The 19297-nt window shown below is 49.3% G+C and overlaps 1 protein-coding gene across 2 annotated transcripts in view; it reads left to right on the top strand.

Annotated features, from left to right (window-relative positions):
* Positions 1–331: 331 nt before the first annotated feature.
* NR1D2 (nuclear receptor subfamily 1 group D member 2) overlaps positions 332–19297 on the top strand; it is a 68326-nt gene continuing 49360 nt past the window's right edge. Inside the window, exon 1 of one of the 2 annotated variants that reach the window (XR_010177673.1) lies at positions 332–724. Coding sequence is in view for 1 of the 2 variants with exons in the window: in XM_063922217.1 (XP_063778287.1) it covers positions 709–724 (16 nt within the window). In the remaining variant the exon portion in view is untranslated. The remainder of the gene's footprint in view (positions 725–19297) is intronic. The other variant, XM_063922217.1, reaches the window with a different exon arrangement.

A 19297-nucleotide genomic window follows, 5' to 3' on the forward strand; every position in this document is an offset into this window, starting at 1 on the left:
GAGTCCCAGCATCCACTTAGGACGTCAGAGAAAACTTGTCGACCTTTTGTACTACCTTTTTATTTTTATACCTGTCGACCATATGGTGTCTTTCTAATAACTGTATCTCTTCTATACCACAGCCCTGATTATTACAGTGCACAGAAGTACGTCTTACAATGAGAATTGAATAGTAATGCGAAAACAGTGGCGATGGGGGAAGATGGTCTATTTCACTGTATGTAAATAGGCGGCTCTGTAGGAAGGACAGCGGCCTGTGATGAGCAGGAGGAAGCTGGCACCTGCAGTGCTGGGTGTAAGTGGCAGCCAGGAGGCGGGGGTGGCAGCTGCGGGGACAGGGGGGCGGCAGTGCTGGGTGACACAGGGCAGAGATCCGCCCCTGGCTGGGGGAGGCTGCGCCTGTCATACAGGAGGACGGCTGCAGCAGTAGCAGCTGCGCTGGTATAGGAGGAAGCTGGAGACCAGGGCAGGGGGCAGATAGCGGCCGGGGCAGTGGGGTACACAGCGCTGCATACACCTGCCCACTGCCCGCACAGGAGTGTATGGACGCCAAGGCAGCTAGGAGAAAGCCGGGCATGCAGGGCACCCACCGGGGCTACTCTGTCGGCGGAATGAGCAGCTGAGGACAGGAGGGGAAGGAGGAGGACGCCGCAGGGAGAGAGGAGCACACCGCAGCAACAGCACCGAGCACACGGCCAGTCCCGCACCATGGAGAGCAGCGCAGGTGAGCACATATAATGGCTGGTATTACGTTGGGAAGTATGTGTTGGTTGGAGGGTTGCGGCACTGCGGGGACACTGTGCGCCGGGTGTGTGTGACTGCTCTCCGGCTACTGTCCCAGCATGCCTGGCAGCAGCGGGCTGATCTCAATGGTGCCGTCAGTGTAGTGCATGGATGTGACCAGGGCTGGGTGCGGGACTGGGTTGACCTACGTTCCTGCCGTAGCCGCTCTCTGCCGGCTCTCCTCCCGCACTACGTACTGCTCTCACATGGACCCGGCGCCCTAGCCATGTGCAGACACTGTTTACGTTCTGGCCAACTCGGCTCCTGATTGGCCGGCCTGCTTCGTGACGTAGCTATTACATAATGAAGGAGGGCTCCCGGGCGGCACAACACGTGAGGCCGCCTCTGTAGGGGGAGTTCTTCTCAAACACGTGGATTCCAGACTCGCGGCTCCCAACCAATCAGTGTCGGGATGACGCTTTGAAAGCCCCTCCCCTCTGCTTTCTATGGGAGCTACCGGCAGCCGCTGATTGGCAGCAGGCCAGAAGACGGTGGCGTTAAGTCTGGTGTACTGAGCGCCCACGTGTTCTATAGCTGCGGCCATGCGTCCTGCCTTGTGCCTGGCGGGGGCGCCTTTGTGCTCACTGCACTGATGTCAGCGTGTCACACAGTGCCCACCTCCTTGTCACCCGGCCTAATGTTACCTGTGCTGGCAGTGGCAGCCGCAGTTGTTGTGTAACTGTCTCCGGGACGGCGGGTTCTGCGGGAACTTACATAGTTGTGTGTCTGTCATTCTACTCGTCATACATCCAAGTATTCTAGCAATACGTGTGTGACTGTATAAACTATACGTACGCAACATTTTAATTTGCTATCATTATGTGGAGCTGCCATTCCCTTTAGCCATCTGGTGCTCTTACTTGTTTTCGTATGTTTTAAATTTAACACAGTTCTATCAGACCTATATATGTAATAACTATGTATACTATTCGGCACTCACTTTGTGTCACAGCTGCTGGCGGTGTCCTCTTTAGAAGATTATTATACAGTAAGAGTATTCCTGTGTCCTCGTTTAAGAAAAAAATAATATATACACACACACACACACACACACACACACACACGGAGTAGTCCTGTGTCCTTGTATAAGAAAAACAAGTGGCGCTCACCGGACTTCGTTTTTCAAAAAATATTTGTAATAGTGCATAGCAATAAATCAAAGTTTACAGCACTACATGCTGTAAACTTTGATGTTTTGCTGTGCACTAATACAAATAATTTTTGAACGAAGTCTGGTGAGTGCCGCTTGTTTTCTTATACGAGGACACAGGAATTATTTTACCGGACCTCAATGCTTCCTAAGTACTTGCCCTTGTGCCTTCCTGGCATATATATCCGTGATAAATTGGCGACACTCAATCAGGTCTTGCAGCAGCGGCGGAACAAAGAGAGACTGAGCTCTTAGCTGTGTTTTTACCTTTTAGTTATATTAAACTTTCGTCAGAACCTCAGTCTCTTTGTTCCTCCGCTGCTACAAGACCCGATTGAGTGCCACCAATTCATCATGGGGAGATAATAAGAATTTACTTACCGATAATTCTATTTCTCGGAGTCCGTAGTGGATGCTGGGGTTCCTGAAAGGACCATAGGGAATAGCGGCTCCGCAGGAGACAGGGCACAAAAGTAAAGCTTTCCGATCAGGTGGTGTGCACTGGCTCCTCCCCCCATGACCCCCCCCCAAGCCAGTTAGGTACTGTGCCCGGACGAGCGTACACAATAAGGGAGGAATTTTGAATCCCGGGTAAGACTCATACCAGCCACACCAATCACACCGTACAACTTGTGATCTAAACCTAGTTAACAGTATGATAACAGCGGAGCCTCTGAAAAGATGGCTCACAACAATAATAACCCGATTTTTGTAACTATGTACAAGTATTGCAGATAATCCGCACTTGGGATGGGCGCCCAGCATCCACTACGGACTCCGAGAAATAGAATTATCGGTAAGTAAATTCTTATTTTCTCTATCGTCCTAGTGGATGCTGGGGTTCCTGAAAGGACCATGGGGATTATACCAAAGCTCCCAAACGGGCGGGAGAGTGCGGATGACTCTGCAGCACCGAATGAGAGAACTCCAGGTCCTCCTTAGCCAGGGTATCAAATTTGTAGAATTTAGCAAACGTGTTTGCCCCTGACCAAGTAGCTGCTCGGCAAGGTTGTAAAGCCGAGACCCCTCGGGCAGCCGCCCAAGATGAGCCCACCTTCCTTGTGGAATGGGCATTTACATATTTTGGCTGTGGCAGGCCTGCCACAGAATGTGCAAGCTGAATTGTATTACACATCCAACTAGCAATAGTCTGCTTAGAAGCAAGAGCACCCAGTTTGTTGGGTGCATACAGGATAACAGCAAGTCAGTTTTCCTGACTCCAGCCGTCCTGGAACATATTTTCAGGGCCCTGACAACATCTAGCAACTTGGAGTCCTCCAAGTCCCTAGTAGGTGCAAGGCACCACAATAAGCTGGTTCAGGTGAAACACTGACACCACCTTAGGGAGAGAACTGGGGACGAGTCCGCAGCTCTGCCCTGTCCGAATGGACAAACAGATATGGGCTTTTTTTTGAGAAAAAACCACCAATTTGACACTCGCCTGGTCCAGGCCAGGGCCAAGAGCATGGTCACTTTTCATGTGAGATGCTTCAAATCCACAGATTTGACTGGTTTTAAACCAATGTGATTTGAGGAATCCCAGAACTACGTTGAGATCCCACAGTGCCACTGGAGGCACAAAAGGGGGTTGTATATGCAATACTCCCTTGACAAACTTCTGGACTTCAGGAACTGAAGCCAATTCTTTCTGGAAGAAAATCGACAGGGCCGAAATTTGAACCTTAATGGACCCCAATTTGAGGCCCATAGACACTCCTGTTTGCAGGAAATGCAGGAAACGACCGAGTTGAAATTTCTTTGTGGGGCCTTCCTGGCCTCACACCACGCAACATATTTTCGCCACATGTGGTGATAATGTTGTGCGGTCACCTCCTTTCTGGCTTTGACCAGGGTAGGAATGACCTCTTCCGGAATGCCTTTTTCCCTTAGGATCCGGCTTTCCACCGCCATGCCGACAAACGCAGCTGCGGTAAGTCTTGGAACAGACATGGTACTTGCTGAAGCAAGTCCCTTCTTAGCGGCAGAAGCCATAAGACCTCTGTAAGCATCTCTTGAAGTTCCGGGTACCAAGTCCTTCTTGGCCAATCCGGAGCCATGAGTATAGTTCTTACTCCTCTACGTCTTATAATTCTCAGCACCTTAGGTATGAGAAGCAGAGGAGGGAACACATACACCGACTGGTACACCCACGGTGTTACCAGAACGTCCACAGCTATTGCCTGAGGGTCTCTTGACCTGGCGCAATACCTGTCCCGTTTTTTGTTCAGACGGGACGCCATCATGTCCACCTTTGGTATTTCCCAACGGTTTACAATCATGTGGAAAAAACTTCCCGATGAAGTTTCCACTCTCCCGGGTGGAGGTCGTGCCTGCTGAGGAAGTCTGCTTCCCAGTTTCCATTCCCGGGATGAAACACTGCTGACAGTGCTATCACATGATTTTTCGCCCAGCGAAAAGTCCTTGCAGTTTTTGCCATTGCCCTTCTGCTTCTTGTGTCGCCCTGTCTGTTTACGTGGGCGACTGCCGTGATGTTTTTCCCACTGGATCAATACCGGCTGACCTTGAAGCAGAGGTCTTGCTAAGCTTAGAGCATTATAAATTTACCCTTAGCTCCAGTATATTTATGTGGAGAAAAGTCTCCAGACTTGATCACACTCCCCGGAAATTTTTTCCTTGTGTGACTGCTCCCCAGCCTCTCGGGCTGGGCTCCGTGGTCACCAGCATCCAATCCTGAATGCCGAATCTGCGGCCCTCTAGAAGATGAGCACTCTATAACCACCACAGGAGAGACACCCTTGTCCTTGGATATAGGGTTATCCGCTGATGCATCTGAAGATGCGATCCGGACCATTTGTCCAGCAGATCCCACTGAAAAGTTCTTGCGTGAAATCTGCCGAATGGAATTGCTTCGTAGGAAGCCACCATTTTTACCAGGACCCTTGTGCAATGATGCACTGTTTTTAGGAGGTTCCTGACTAGCTCGGATAACTCCCTGGCTTTCTCTTCCGGGAGAAACACCTTTTTCTGGACTGTGTCCAGAATCATCCCTAGGCACAGCAGACGTGTCGTCGGGATCAGCTGCGATTTTGGAATATTTAGAATCCACCCGTGCTGTTGTAGCAGTATCCGAGATAGTGCTACTCCGACCTCCAACTGTTCCCTGGACTATGCCCTTATCAGGAGATCGTCCAAGTAAGGGATAATTAAGACGCCTTTTCTTCGAAGAAGAATCATCATTTCGGCCATTACCTTGGTAAAGACCCGGGGTGCCGTGGACAATCCAAACGGCAGCGTCTGAAACTGATAGTGACAGTTCTGCACCACGAACCTGAGGTACCCTTAGTGAGAAGGGCAAATTTGGGACATAGAGGTAAGCATCCCTGATGTCCCGGGACACTATATAGTCCCCTTCTTCCTGGTTCGTTATCACTGCTCTGAGTGACTCCATCTTGATTTGAACCTTTGTAAGTGTTCAAAAATTTTTTTAGAATAAGTCTCACCTAGCCTTCTGGCTTCAGTACCACAATATAGTGTGGAATAATACCCCTTTTCTTGTAGTAGGAGGGGTAATTTAATTATCACCTGCTGGGAATACAGCTTGTGAATTTTTTCCCATACTGCCTCCTTGTCGGAGGGAGACCTTGGTAAAACAGACTTCAGGAGCCTGCGAAGGGGAAACGTCTCGACATTCCAATCTGTACCCCTGGGATACTACTTGTAGGATCCAGGGGTCCTGTACGGTCTCAGCGCCATGCTGAGAACTTGTCAGAAGCGGTGGAACGCTTCTGTTCCTGGGAATGGGCTGCCTGCTGCAGTCTTCTTCCCTTTCCTCTATCCCTGGGCAGATATGATCTTATAGGGACGAAAGGACTGAGGCTGAAAAGACGGTGTCTTTTTCTGCAGAGATGTGACTTAGGGTAAAAACGGCGGATTTTCCAGCAGTTGCCGTGGCCACCAGGTCCGATGGACCGACCCCAAATAACTCCTCTTCCTTTATACGGCAATACACCTTTGTGCCGTTTGGAATCTGCATCACCTGACCACTGTCGTGTCCATAACATCTTCTGGCAGATATGGACATCGCATTTACTCTTGATGCCAGAGTGCAAATATCCCTCTGTGCATCTCGCATATATAGAAATGCATCCTTTAAATGCTCTATAGTCAATAAAATACTGTCCCTGTCAAGGGTATCAATATTTTTAGTCAGGGAATCCGACCAAGCCACCCCAGCTCTGCACATCCAGGCTGAGGCGATCGCTGGTCGCAGTATAACACCAGTATGTGTGTATATACTTTTTATGATATTTTCCAGCCTCCTGTCAGCTGGTCCTTGAGGACGGCCCTATCTATAGACGGTACCGCCACTTGTTTTGATAAGCGTGTGAGCGCCTTATCCACCCTAAGGGGTGTTTCCCAACGCGCCCTAACTTCTGGCGGGAAAGGGTATACCGCCCATAATTTTCTATCGGGGGGAACCCACGCATCATCACACACTTTATTTAATTTATCTGATTCAGGAAAAACTACGGTAGTTTTTTCACATCCCACATAATACCCTCTTTTGTGGTACTTGTAGTATCAGAAATATGTAACACCTCCTTCATTGCCTTTAACGTGTGGCCCTAATAAGGAATACGTTTGTTTATTCACCGTCGACACTGGATTCAGTGTCCCTGTCTGTGTCTGTGTCGACCGACTAAAGTAAACGGGCGTTTTAAAACCCCTGACGGTGTTTTTGAGACGTCTGGACCGGTACTAATTGTTTGTCGGCCGTCTCATGTCGTCAACCGACCTTGCAGCGTGTTGACATTATCACGTAATTCCCTAAATAAGCCATCCATTCCGGTGTCGACTCCCTAGAGAGTGACATCACCATTACAGGCAATTGCTCCGCCTCCTCACCAACATCGTCCTCATACATGTCGACACACACGTACCGAGACAGCACACACACAGGGAATGCTCTGATAGAGGACAGGACCCACTAGCCCTTTGGAGAGACAGAGGGAGAGTTTACCAGCACACACCAAAAACGCTATAATTATATAGGGACAACCTTATATAAGTGTTTTCCCTTATAGCATCTTTTTTATATATTTCTAACGCCAAATTAGTGCCCCCCCTCTCTGTTTTAACCCTGTTTCTGTAGTGCAGTGCAGGGGAGAGCCTGGGAGCCTTCCCTCCAGCCTTTCTGTGAGGGAAAATGGCGCTGTGTGCTGAGGAGATAGGCCCCGCCCCTTTTTCGGCGGCCTCGTCTCCCGCTCTTAACGGATTCTGGCAGGGGTTAAATATCTCCATATAGCCTCCGGAGGCTATATGTGAGGTATTTTTAGCCAAAATAGGTATTCATTTGCCTCCCAGGGCGCCCCCCTCCCAGCGCCCTGCACCCTCAGTGACTGCCGTGTGAAGTGTGCTGAGAGGAAAATGGCGCACAGCTGCAGTGCTGTGCGCTACCTTTAGAAGACTGAGGAGTCTTCTGCCGCCGATTCTGGACCTCTTCTTACTTCGGCATCTGCAAGGGGGCCGGCGGCAAGGCTCCGGTGACCATCCAGGCTGTACCTGTGATCGTCCCTCTGGAGCTGATGTCCAGTAGCCAAGAAGCCAATCCATCCTGCACGCAGGTGAGTTCACTTCTTCTCCCCTAAGTCCCTCGTTGCAGTGATCCTGTTGCCAGCAGGACTCACTGTAAAATAAAAAACCTAAGCTAAACTTTTCTAAGCAGCTCTTTAGGAGAGCCACCTAGATTGCACCCTTCTCGGCCGGGCACAAAAATCTAACTGGCTTGGGGGGGGTCATGGGGGGAGGAGCCAGTGCACACCACCTGATCGGAAAGCTTTACTTTTGTGCCCTGTCTCCTGCGGAGCCGCTATTCCCCATGGTCCTTTCAGGAACCCCAGCATCCACTAGAACGATAGAGAAATATATCTATATATCTATATCTGTATATCCCTTCCGTTCAGTACAAAATGGCCCAGACCAAATTTCCCAGTCCATTTACTTTTCTCTGACGTCCTAGTGGATGCTGGGACTCCGTAAGGACCATGGGGGAATAGCGGCTCCGCAGGAGACAGGGCACAAAATAAAAGCTTAAGGATCAGGTGGTGTGCACTGGCTCCTCCCCCTATGACCCTCCTCCAAGCCTCAGTTAGATTTTTGTGCCCGGCCGAGAAGGGTGCAATCTAGGTGGCTCTCCTGAGCTGCTTAGAATAAAAGTTTAGTTTAGGTTTTTTTATTTTCAGTGAGTCCTGCTGGCAACAGGCTCACTGCATCGTGGGACTAAGGGGAGAAGAAACGGACTCACCTGAGTGCAGAGTGGATCGGGTTTCTTAGGCTACTGGACATTAGCTCCAGAGGGACGATCACAGGTTCAGCCTGGATGGGTCACCGGAGCCGCGCCGCCGTCCCCCTTACAGAGCCAGAAGAGACGAAGAGGTCCGGTGAAATCGGCAGCAGAAGACATCCTGTCTTCAGACTAAGGTAGCGCACAGCACCGCAGCTGTGCGCCATTGCTCTCAGCACACTTCACACTCCGGTCACTGAGGGTGCAGGGCGCTGGGGGGGAGCGCCCTGAGACGCAATATAACAGTATATACCTTAGGTGGCAAAAAGAATACATCACATATAGCTCCTGGGCTATATGGATGTATTTTAACCCCTGCCATTTTTACACAAAAAAGCGGGAGATAAGGACGTCGTGAAGGGGCGGAGCCTATCTCCTCAGCACACAAGCGCCATTTTCCCTCACAGCTCCGCTGGAAGGACGGCTCCCTGACTCTCCCCTGCAGTCCTGCTTCAGAATCAGGGTAAAAAAGAGAAGGGGGGGCATTTTTGGCAGCAAATAACGATAATAACAGCAGCTATAAGGGAATAACACTTATATAAGGTTATCCCTGTATATATATATAGCGCTGGGTGTGTGCTGGCAGACTCTCCCTCTGTCTCTCCAAAGGGCTAAGTGGGGTCCTGTCCTCTATCAGAGCATTCCCGGTGTGTGTGCTGTGTGTCGGTACGCGTGTGTCGACATGTATGAGGAGGAAAATGATGTGGAGGCGGAGCAGTTGCCTGTGTTGGTGATGTCACCCCCTAGGGAGTCGACACCTGACTGGATGATTGTATTTAAACAATTAAGTGATAATGTCAGCAATTTGCAAAAAACTGTTGACGACATGAGACAGCCGGCAAATCAATTAGTGCCTGTCCAGGCGTCTCAGACACCGTCAGGGGCGCTAAAACGCCCGTTACCTCAGTGGGTCGACACAGACCCTGACACAGATACTGAGTCTAGTGTCGACGGTGACGAGACAAACGTAATGTCCAGTAGGGCCACACGTTACATGATCACGGCAATGAAAGAGGCATTGAACCTTTCTGACACTACAAGTACCACAAAGAAGGGTATTATGTGGGGTGTGAAAAAACTACCAATAGTTTTTCCTGAGTCAGAGGAAATAAATGAGGTGTGTGATAAAGCGTGGGTTTCCCCCGATAAAAAACAGCTAATTTCTAAAAAATTATTAGCATTATATCCCTTCCCGCCAGAGGTTAGGGCGCGTTGGGAAACACCCCCTAGGGTAGATAAGGCGCTCACACGTTTATCTAAACAAGTAGCGTTACCGTCTCCTGATACGGCCACCCTCAAAGAACCAGCTGATAGAAGGCTGGAAAATATCCTAAAAAGTATATACACACATACTGGTGTTATACTGCGACCAGCAATCGCCTCAGCCTGGATGTGCAGTGCTGGAGTCGCATGGTCGGATTCCCTGACTGAGAATATTGATACCCTGGATAGGGACAATATTTTGTTAACTATAGAACATTTAAAGGATGCATTACTATATATGCGTGATGCACAGAGGGATATTTGCACCCTGGCATCAAGAGTAAGTGCTATGTCCATCTCTGCCAGAAGAGCGTTATGGACGCGACAGTGGTCAGGGGATGCGGATTCCAAACGGCACATGGAAGTATTGCCGTATAAAGGGGAGGAGTTATTTGGGGCTGGTCTATCGGACCTGGTGGCCACGGCAACGGCTGGAAAATCCACCTTTTTACCCCAGGTCACTTCACATCAGCAGAAAAAGACACCGTCTTTTCAAACTCAGTCCTTTCGTTCCCATAAGTACAAGCGAGCAAAAGGCCACTCCTTTCTGCCCCGGGGCAGAGGAAGAGGAAAAAGACTGCACCATGCAGCCGCTTCCCAGGAGCAGAAGCCCTCCCCTGCTTCTGCCAAGTCTTCAGCATGACGCTGGGGCTTTACAAGCAGACTCAGATATGGTGGGGGCCCGTCTCAAGAATTTCAACGCGCAGTGGGCTCACTCGCAAGTGGATCCCTGGATTCTACAGGTAGTATCGCAGGGGTACAAACTGGAATTCGAGGCGTTTCCCCCTCGTCGGTTCCTGAAGTCTGCTTTACCAAAGTCTCCCTCCGACAGGGAGGCAGTTTTGGAAGCCATTCACAAGCTGTATTCCCAGCAGGTGATAATCAAGGTACCCCTCCTGCAACAAGGAAAGGGGTATTATTCCACGCTGTTTGTGGTACCGAAGCCGGACGGCTCGGTGAGACCAATTTTAAATCTGAAATCCTTGAACACTTACATAAAAAGGTTCAAATTCAAGATGGAGTCACTCAGAGCAGTGATAGCGAACCTGGAAGAAGGGGACTATATGGTGTCTCTGGACATCAAAGATGCTTATCTCCACGTCCCAATATACCCTTCTCACCAAGGGTACCTCAGGTTTGTAGTACAAAACTGTCATTATCAGTTTCAGACGCTGCCGTTTGGATTGTCCACGGCACCTCGGGTCTTTACCAAGGTAATGGCCGAAATGATGATTCTTCTACGAAGAAAAGGCATTTTAATTATCCCTTACTTGGACGATCTCCTGATAAGGGCAAGATCCAGGGAACAGTTTGAAGTCGGAGTAGCACTATCTCAGGTAGTGTTACGTCAGCACGGGTGGATTCTAAATATTCCAAAATCGCAGCTGATTCCAACGACACGTCTACTGTTCCTAGGAATGATTCTGGACACAGTCCAGAAGAAGGTGTTTCTCCCGGAGGAGAAGGCCAGGGAGTTATCCGAGCTAGTCAGGAACCTCCTAAAACCAGGCCAGGTCTCAGTGCATCAGTGCACGAGGGTCCTGGGAAAAATGGTGGCTTCTTACGAAGCGATTCCATTCGGAAGATTCCATGCAAGAACGTTTCAGTGGGATCTACTGGACAAATGGTCCGGATCGCATCTGCAGATGCATCAGCGGATAACCCTGTCGCCAAGGACAAGGGTGTCTCTCCTGTGGTGGCTGCAGAGTGCTCATCTACTAAAGGGCCGCAGATTTGGCATTCAGGATTGGATCCTGGTAACCACGGATGCCAGCCTGAGAGGCTGGGGAGCAGTCACACAGGGAAGGAATTTCCAGGGCTTGTGGTCAAGCATGGAAACATCTCTTCATATAAACATTCTGGAACTAAGGGCCATTTACAATGCCCTAAGTCAAGCAAAACCTCTGCTTCAGGGTCAGGCGGTGTTGATCCAATCGGACAACATCACGTCAGTCGCCCACGTAAACAGACAGGGCGGCATGAGAAGCAGGAGGGCAATGGCAGAAGCTGCAAGGATTCTTCGCTGGGCGGAAAATCATGTGATAGCACTGTCAGCAGTGTTCATTCCGGGAGTGGACAACTGGGAAGCAGACTTCCTCAGCAGACACGATCTTCACCCGGGGGAGTGGGGACTTCACCCAGAAGTCTTCCACATGATTGTAAACCGTTGGGAAAAACCAAAGGTGGACATGATGGCGTCTCGCCTCAACAAAAAACTGGACAGATATTGCTCCAGGTCAAGGGACCCTCAGGCAATAGCTGTGGACGCTCTGGTAACACCGTGGGTGTACCGGTCAGTGTATGTGTTCCCTCCTCTTCCTCTCATACCAAAAGTACTGAGAATCATAAGAAGGAGAGGAGTAAGAACTATACTCGTGGTTCCGGATTGGCCAAGAAGGACTTGGTACCCGGAACTTCAAGAGATGCTCACGGACGAACCGTGGCCTCTACCTCTAAGAAAGGACCTGCTACTGCAGGGGCCTTGTCTGTTCCAAGACTTACCGCGGCTGCGTTTGACGGCATGGCGGTTGAACGCCGGATCCTGAGGGAAAAAGGCATTCCAGAAGAAGTCATTCCTACTCTGGTCAAAGCCAGGAAGGACGTAACCGCAAAACATTATCACCGCATTTGGCGTAAATATGTTGCGTGGTGTGAGGCCAAGAAGGCCCCTACAGAGGAATTTCAACTGGGTCGTTTCCTTCATTTCCTGCAAACAGGACTGTCTATGGGCCTAAAATTAGGGTCCATTAAGGTTCAAATTTCGGCCCTGTCGATTTTCTTCCAGAAAGAACTGGCTTCAGTACCTGAAGTTCAGACATTTGTAAAAGGGGTGCTGCACATACAGCCTCCTTTTGTGCCTCCAGTGGCACCTTGGGATCTCAATGTGGTGTTGAGTTTTCTAAAGTCACATTGGTTTGAACCATTTTCCACTGTGGACTTAAAATATCTCACATGGAAGGTGTCGATGCTGTTAGCCTTGGCTTCAGCCAGGCGTGTGTCAGAATTGGCGGCTTTATCATATAAAAGCCCTTACTTAATTTTTCATTCTGACAGGGCGGAATTGAGGACTCGTCCTCAATTTCTACCTAAGGTGGTTTCTGCATTTCACATGAACCAACCTATTGTGGTATCTGCGGCTACCAGGGACTTAGAGGACTCTAAGTTGCTTGACGTTGTCAGGGCCTTGAAAACATATGTTTCCAGGACGGCTGGAGTCAGAAAATCTGACTCGCTGTTTATCCTGTATGCACCCAACAAGCTGGGTGCTCCTGCTTCTAAGCAGACGATTGCTCGTTGGATTTGTAGTACAATTCAGCTTGCACATTCTGTGGCAGGATTGCCACAGCCAAAATCAGTAAAAGCCCATTCCACAAGGAAAGTGGGCTCATCTTGGGCGGCTGCCCGAGGGGTCTCGGCTTTACAACTTTGCCGAGCAGCTACTTGGTCAGGGGCAAACACGTTTGCTAAATTCTACAAATTTGATACCCTGGCTGAGGAGGACCTGGAGTTCTCTCATTCGGTGCTGCAGAGTCACCCGCACTCTCCCGCCCGTTTGGGAGCTTTGGTATAATCCCCATGGTCCTTACGGAGTCCCAGCATCCACTAGGACGTCAGAGAAAATAAGATTTTACTTACCGATAAATCTATTTCTCGTAGTCCGTAGTGGATGCTGGGCGCCCATCCCTAGTGCGGATTGTCTGCAATACTTGTATATAGTTATTGTTACAAAAATTCGGGTTATTATTGTTGTGAGCCATCTTTTCAGAGGCTCCTTTGCGTTTATCATACTGTTAACTGGGTTCAGATCACAAGTTGTACGGTGTGATTGGTGTGGCTGGTATGAGTCTTACCCGGGATTCAATATCCTTCCTTATTATGTACGCTCGTCCGGGCACAGTATCCTAACTGAGGCTTGGAGGAGGGTCATAGGGGGAGGAGCCAGTGCACACCACCTGATCCTTAAGCTTTTATTTTGTGCCCTGTCTCCTGCGGAGCCGCTATTCCCCCATGGTCCTTACGGAGTCCCAGCATCCACTACGGACTACGAGAAATAGATTTATCGGTAAGTAAAATCTTATTTTCTCTAACGTCCTAAGTGGATGCTGGAGACTCCGTCAGGACCATGGGGTTTAGCGGCTCCGCAGGAGACAGGGCACAATAATAAAAGCTTTAGGATCAGGTGGTGTGCACTGGCTCCTCCCCCTATGACCCTCCTCCAAGCCTCAGTTAGATTCTTGTGCCCGGCCGAGAAGGGTGCAATCTAGGTGGCTCTCCTGAGCTGCTTAGAATAAAAGTTTAAGTTAGGTTTTTTATTTTCAGTGAGTCCTGCTGGCAACAGGCTCACTGCTACGAGGGACTTAGGGGAGAGAAGTAAACTCACCTGCGTGCAGGATGGATTTGCTTCTTAGGCTACTGGACACCATTAGCTCCAGAGGGAGTCGGAACACAGGTCTCACCCTGGGGTTCGTCCCGGAGCCGTGCCGCCGACCCCCCTTGCAGATGCCGAAGTTGAAGAGGTCCAGAGGTCCAGAAACAGGCGGCAGAAGACTTTCAGTCTTCATAAGGTAGCGCACAGCACTGCAGCTGTGCGCCATTGTTGTCAGCACACTTCATACCGGCGGTCACTGAGGGTGCAGGGCGCTGGGGGGGGCGCCCTGGGCAGCAATGTATTATACCTTTTTTATGGCTAAAATACATCACATATAGCCCTTGAGGCTATATGGATGTATTTAACCCCTGCCAGATCTCACAAACTCCGGGAGAAGAGCCCGCCGTTTTAGGGGGCGGGGCCTATTCTCCTCAGCACACGGCGCCATTTTCCTGCTCAGCTCTGCTGTGAGGAAGGCTCCCAGGCTTTCCCCTGCACTGCACTACAGAAACAGGGTTAAAACAGAGAGGGGGGGCACTTATTTGGCGATATGATTACATATGTGAAAATGCTATAAGGGAAAACACTTGTATAAGGGGTTGTCCCTGTATAATTATAGCGTTTTTGGTGTGTGCTGGCAAACTCTCCCTCTGTCTCCCCAAAGGGCTAGTGGGGTCCTGTCCTCTATCAGAGCATTCCCTGTGTGTGTGCTGTGTGTCGGTACGTGTGTGTCGACATGTAGGAGGACGATGTTGGTGAGGAGGCGGAGCAAATTGCCTGTATTGGTGATGTCACTCTCTAGGGAGTCGACACCGGAATGGATGGCTTATTTAGGAATTACGTGATAATGTCAACACGATGCAAGGTCGGTTGACGACATGAGACGGCCGGCAAACAAATTAGTACCTGTCCAGGCGTCTCAGACACCGTCAGGGGCTTGTAAAAACGCCCATTTACCTCAGTTGGTCGACACAGACACAGACACGGACACTGACTTCAGTGTCGACGGTGAAGAAACAAACGTATTTTCCTTTAGGGCCACACGTTACATGTTAAGGGCAATGAAGGAGGTGTTACATATTTCTGATACTACAAGTACCACAAATAAGGGTATTATGTAGGGTGGGAATAATCTACTTGTAGTTTTTCCTGAATCAGATAAATTAAAGTGTGTGATGATACGTGGGTTTCCTCCGATAGAAAATTATTGGAGGTATACCCTTTCCCGCCAGAAGTGAGGGCGAGTTGGGAAACACACCTTAGGGTGGATAAGGCGCTCACACGCTTATAAAAACAAGTGGCGTTACCGTCTCCAGATACGGCCGCCCTCAAGGAGCCAGCTGATAGGAAGCTGAAAAATATCCTAAAAAGTATATACACACATACTGGTGTTATACTACGACCAGCAATCGCCTCAGCCTGGATGTGCAGCGCTGGGGGGGCTTGGTCGGATTTCCTGACTGAAAATATTGATACCCTTGACAGGAACAATATTTTATTGAATATAGAGCATTTTAAGGATGCATTTCTATATATGCGAGATGCGCAGAGGGATATTTGCATTCTGGCATCAAGAGTAGATGTGATGTCCATATCTGCCAGACGATGTTTATAGACACGACAGTGGTCAGGTGATGCAGATTCCAGACGGCACATGGAAGTATTGCCGTATAAAGGGGCGGTCCATCGGACCTGGTGGCCATGGCAACAGCTGGAAAATCCACTTTTGTTACCCCAAGTCACATCTCAGCAGAAAAGGACACAGTCTTTTCAGTCTCAGTCCTTTCGTACCCATAAAGGCAGGCGGGCAAAAGGCCAGTCATATCTGCCCAGGGTTAGAGGAAAGGGAAGAAGACTGCAGCAGGCAGCCCATTCCCAGGAACAGAAGTCCTCCACAGCTTCTGCCAAGTCCGCAGCATGACGCTGGGGCCATACAAGCGGACTCAGGTGCGGTGGGGGGTCATCTCAAGAGTTTCAGCACGCAGTGGGCTCACTCGCAAGTGGACTCCTGGATCCTACACGTAGTATCCCAGGTGTACATTGGAAATTCGAGACGTCTTCCCCTCACAAGTTCCTGAAGTCTGCTTTACCAACGTCTCCCTCCGACAGGGAGGCAGTATTGGGAAAAAATTCACAGGCTGTATTCCCAGCAGGTGATAATCAAAGTACCCCTCCTACAACAAGGGAAGTGGTATTATTCCACACTATATTGTGGTACTGAAGCCAAACGGCTCGGTGAGATCTAAAAGATTTGAACAATTACATACAAGGGTTCAAATCAAGATGGAGTCACTCAGAGCAGTGATAGCGAACCAGGACGATATGGTGTCACTGGATATCAGGGACGCTTACCTACATGTCCAAATTTTGCCCTTCTCACCAAGGGTATCTCAGGTTCGTGGTACAGAACTGTCACTATCAGTTCAGACGCTGCCGTTTGGATTGTCCACGGCACCCCGGGTCTTTACCATGGTAATGGCCGAAATGATGATTCTTCCTAAAAGAAATATGGACGCTTTCCTGATAAGGGCAAGGTCCAGAGAACAGTTGGCGGTCGGAGTAGCACTATCTCAAGTAGTTCTACGACAGCACGAGTGGATTCTAAATATTCCAAAATCGCAGCTTTTTCCGACGACACGTCTAATGTTCCTAGGAATGATTCTGGACACAGTCCAGAAAAGGATGTTTTCTCCCGGAGAAGAAGGCCAGGGAGTTATCCGAGCTAGTCAGGAACCTCCTAAAACCAGGAAAAGTATCAGTGCATCATTGCACAAGGGTCCTGTGAAAAATGGTGGTTTCTTACAAAGCGATCCCATTCGGTAGATTTCACGCAAGAACCTTTCAGTGGAATCTGCTGGGAAAATGGTCCGGATCGCATCTTCAGATGCATCAGCGGATAACCCTGTCTCCAAGGACAAGGGTGTTTTCTTCTGCGGTGGCTGCAGAGTGCTCATCTATGAAAGGGCCGCAGATTCGACATTCAGGACTGGGTCCTGGTGACCACGGATGCCAGCCTGAGTGGCTGGGGAGCAGTCACACAAGGAAAAAATTTCCAGGGAGTGTGATCAAGTCTGGAGACTTCTCTCCACATAAATATACTGGAGCTAAGGGCAATTTACAAGGCTCTAAGCTTAGCAAGACCTCTGCTTCAAGGTCAGCCGGTATTGATCCAGTGGGACAACATCACGGCAGTCGCCCACGTAAACAGACAGGGCGGCACATGAAGCAGGAGGGAAATGGCAGAAACTGCAAGGATTCTTCGCTGGGCGAAAAATCATGTGATAACACTCTCAGCAGTGTTAATTCCGGGAGTGGAAAACTGGGAAGCAGACTTCCTCAGCAGGCATAACCTCCACCCGGGAGAGTGGGGACTTCAGCGGGAAGTCTTCCACATGATTGTAAACCGTTGGGAAAAACCAAAGGTGGACATGATGGCGTCCCGCCTGAACAAAAAACTAGACAGATATTGCGCCAGGTCAAGGGACCCTCAGGCAATAGCGGTGGACGCTCTGGTAACACTGTGGGTGTACCAGTCAGGGTATGTGTTCCCTCCTATGCATCTCATACCAAAAGTACTGAGAATCATAAGAAGGAGATGAGTAAGAACGATACTCGTGGTTCCGGATGGGTCAAGAAGGACTTGGTACCCGGAACTTCAAGAGATGCTCACGGAAGAACCGTGGCCTCTACCTTTAAGAGAGGACCTGCTCCAGCAGGGGCCTTGTCTGTTCCAAGACTTACCGCGGCTGCGTTTGACGGCATGGCAGTTGAACGCCGGATCCTGAAAGGGCATTCCAGATGAAGTCATCCCTACCCTGGTCGAAGCCAGGAAGGATGTAATCGCAAAACATTTTCACCGCATTGGGCGAAAATATGTTGCGTGGTGTGAGGCCAAGAAGGTCCCTACAGAGGAATTCCAACTGGGTCGTTTCCTACATTTCCTGAAAACAGGACTGTCTATGGGCCTAAAATTAGGGTCCATTAAGGTTCAAATTTCGACCCTGTCGAATTTCTTCCAGAAAGAACTGGCTTCAGTGCCTGAAGTTCAGACGTTTGTAAAAGGGGTACTGCATATACAGCCTCCTTTTGTGCCCCCAGTGGCACCTTGGGATCTCAATGTTGTTTTGAGTTTCCTAAAGTCACATTGGTTTGATCCACTCACCACTGTGGAATTAAAATATTTCACATGGAAGGTGAAGATTCTATTAGCCCTGGCTTCAGCCAGGCGTGTGTCAGAATGGGCGGCTTTATCATATAAAAGCCCTTACTTAATTTTTTATTCTGACAGGGCAGAATTGAGGACTCGTCCTCAATTTCTCCTTAAGGTGTTTTCTGTTTTTCACATGAACCAACCTATTGTGGTACCTGCGGCTACTAGGGACTTGGAGGACTCCAAGTTACTTAACGTTGTCAGGGCCCTGAAAATATATGTTTCCAGGACGACTGGAGTCAGAAAATCTGACTCGCTGTTTAGCCTGTATGCACCCAACAAGATAATAATAATAATAATAATTTTTATTTATATAGCGCTCTTTCTCCAACAGGACTCAAGGCGCTTTACAGACATCAAAAACAATGCACATAATACAGAGGATTTGAGTAATACAACAATAGACAAGCAACACAGACATAAAAGAAAACCTTAAGCCCACAGAAAGCATAACGCAGGATTGGTGCAGGCATTTTGGGTAATAACTTCCAAGGGTTGTGTATTCCACCCTTATAGGTACCAAGTGCAGCAGCCGTCTTGGGCGCTAAGCGTAGGATTACCCAGGGTGGAATAGTCCACCCCTAGAAGAGATGACACAAAATGGGGGTGATTTCAGAGTCCTACAGTTTAGAGTAGGGTTCCAACAAAACCACAAGGTCCATGTATTTTTCATCCCATCCACAAGTGTACCATATGGGGCAGCCATGTTGGGCGCACTTTGAAGGTTACACTGTGGGAGGTGAGCCATACAAGGGCCAAGTTCATATATGGGAAAACTGATGCTTATGTAGTAGTATGATGTACCCTGCATGTAGGGCACAATGGCAAAGTGTGCAATCACTGGAGGTAAACATTACAGGAAAAACACATGGTGGGGTGAAGCGAGCAATGGAAAGAAAAAAAAACATAATAGCAGGTAACTAGTGGCAGAAGTAGGAGTGGGATAACATTTTGATCAGATCTTAGTTCGGGTGGGTAGGAGAATGAGGGGGGCATACTCAGACGCAATGGGGATGTCCCTGCTGATCCTGGTCCTGGTGCTCTGCCCCCACAGTTCCCTGTTCATCTTGATGGTTAGGCCCAGGGGCAGACTTGATGTTCTCAGCCAGAGAGGTGGTAAGCCTGGTCTTGGTGTTCTCATGTTTGAGGCGAGGAGAGGCCACATAAAGTTCCAGAGTTTTTAGGTTGTAATGCAGTCCTTCAAATATATCTTTTTAG

Source organism: Pseudophryne corroboree, chromosome 5 (genome assembly GCF_028390025.1).
Source record: "Pseudophryne corroboree isolate aPseCor3 chromosome 5, aPseCor3.hap2, whole genome shotgun sequence".
NCBI classification, from domain to species: Eukaryota; Metazoa; Chordata; class Amphibia; order Anura; family Myobatrachidae; genus Pseudophryne; species Pseudophryne corroboree.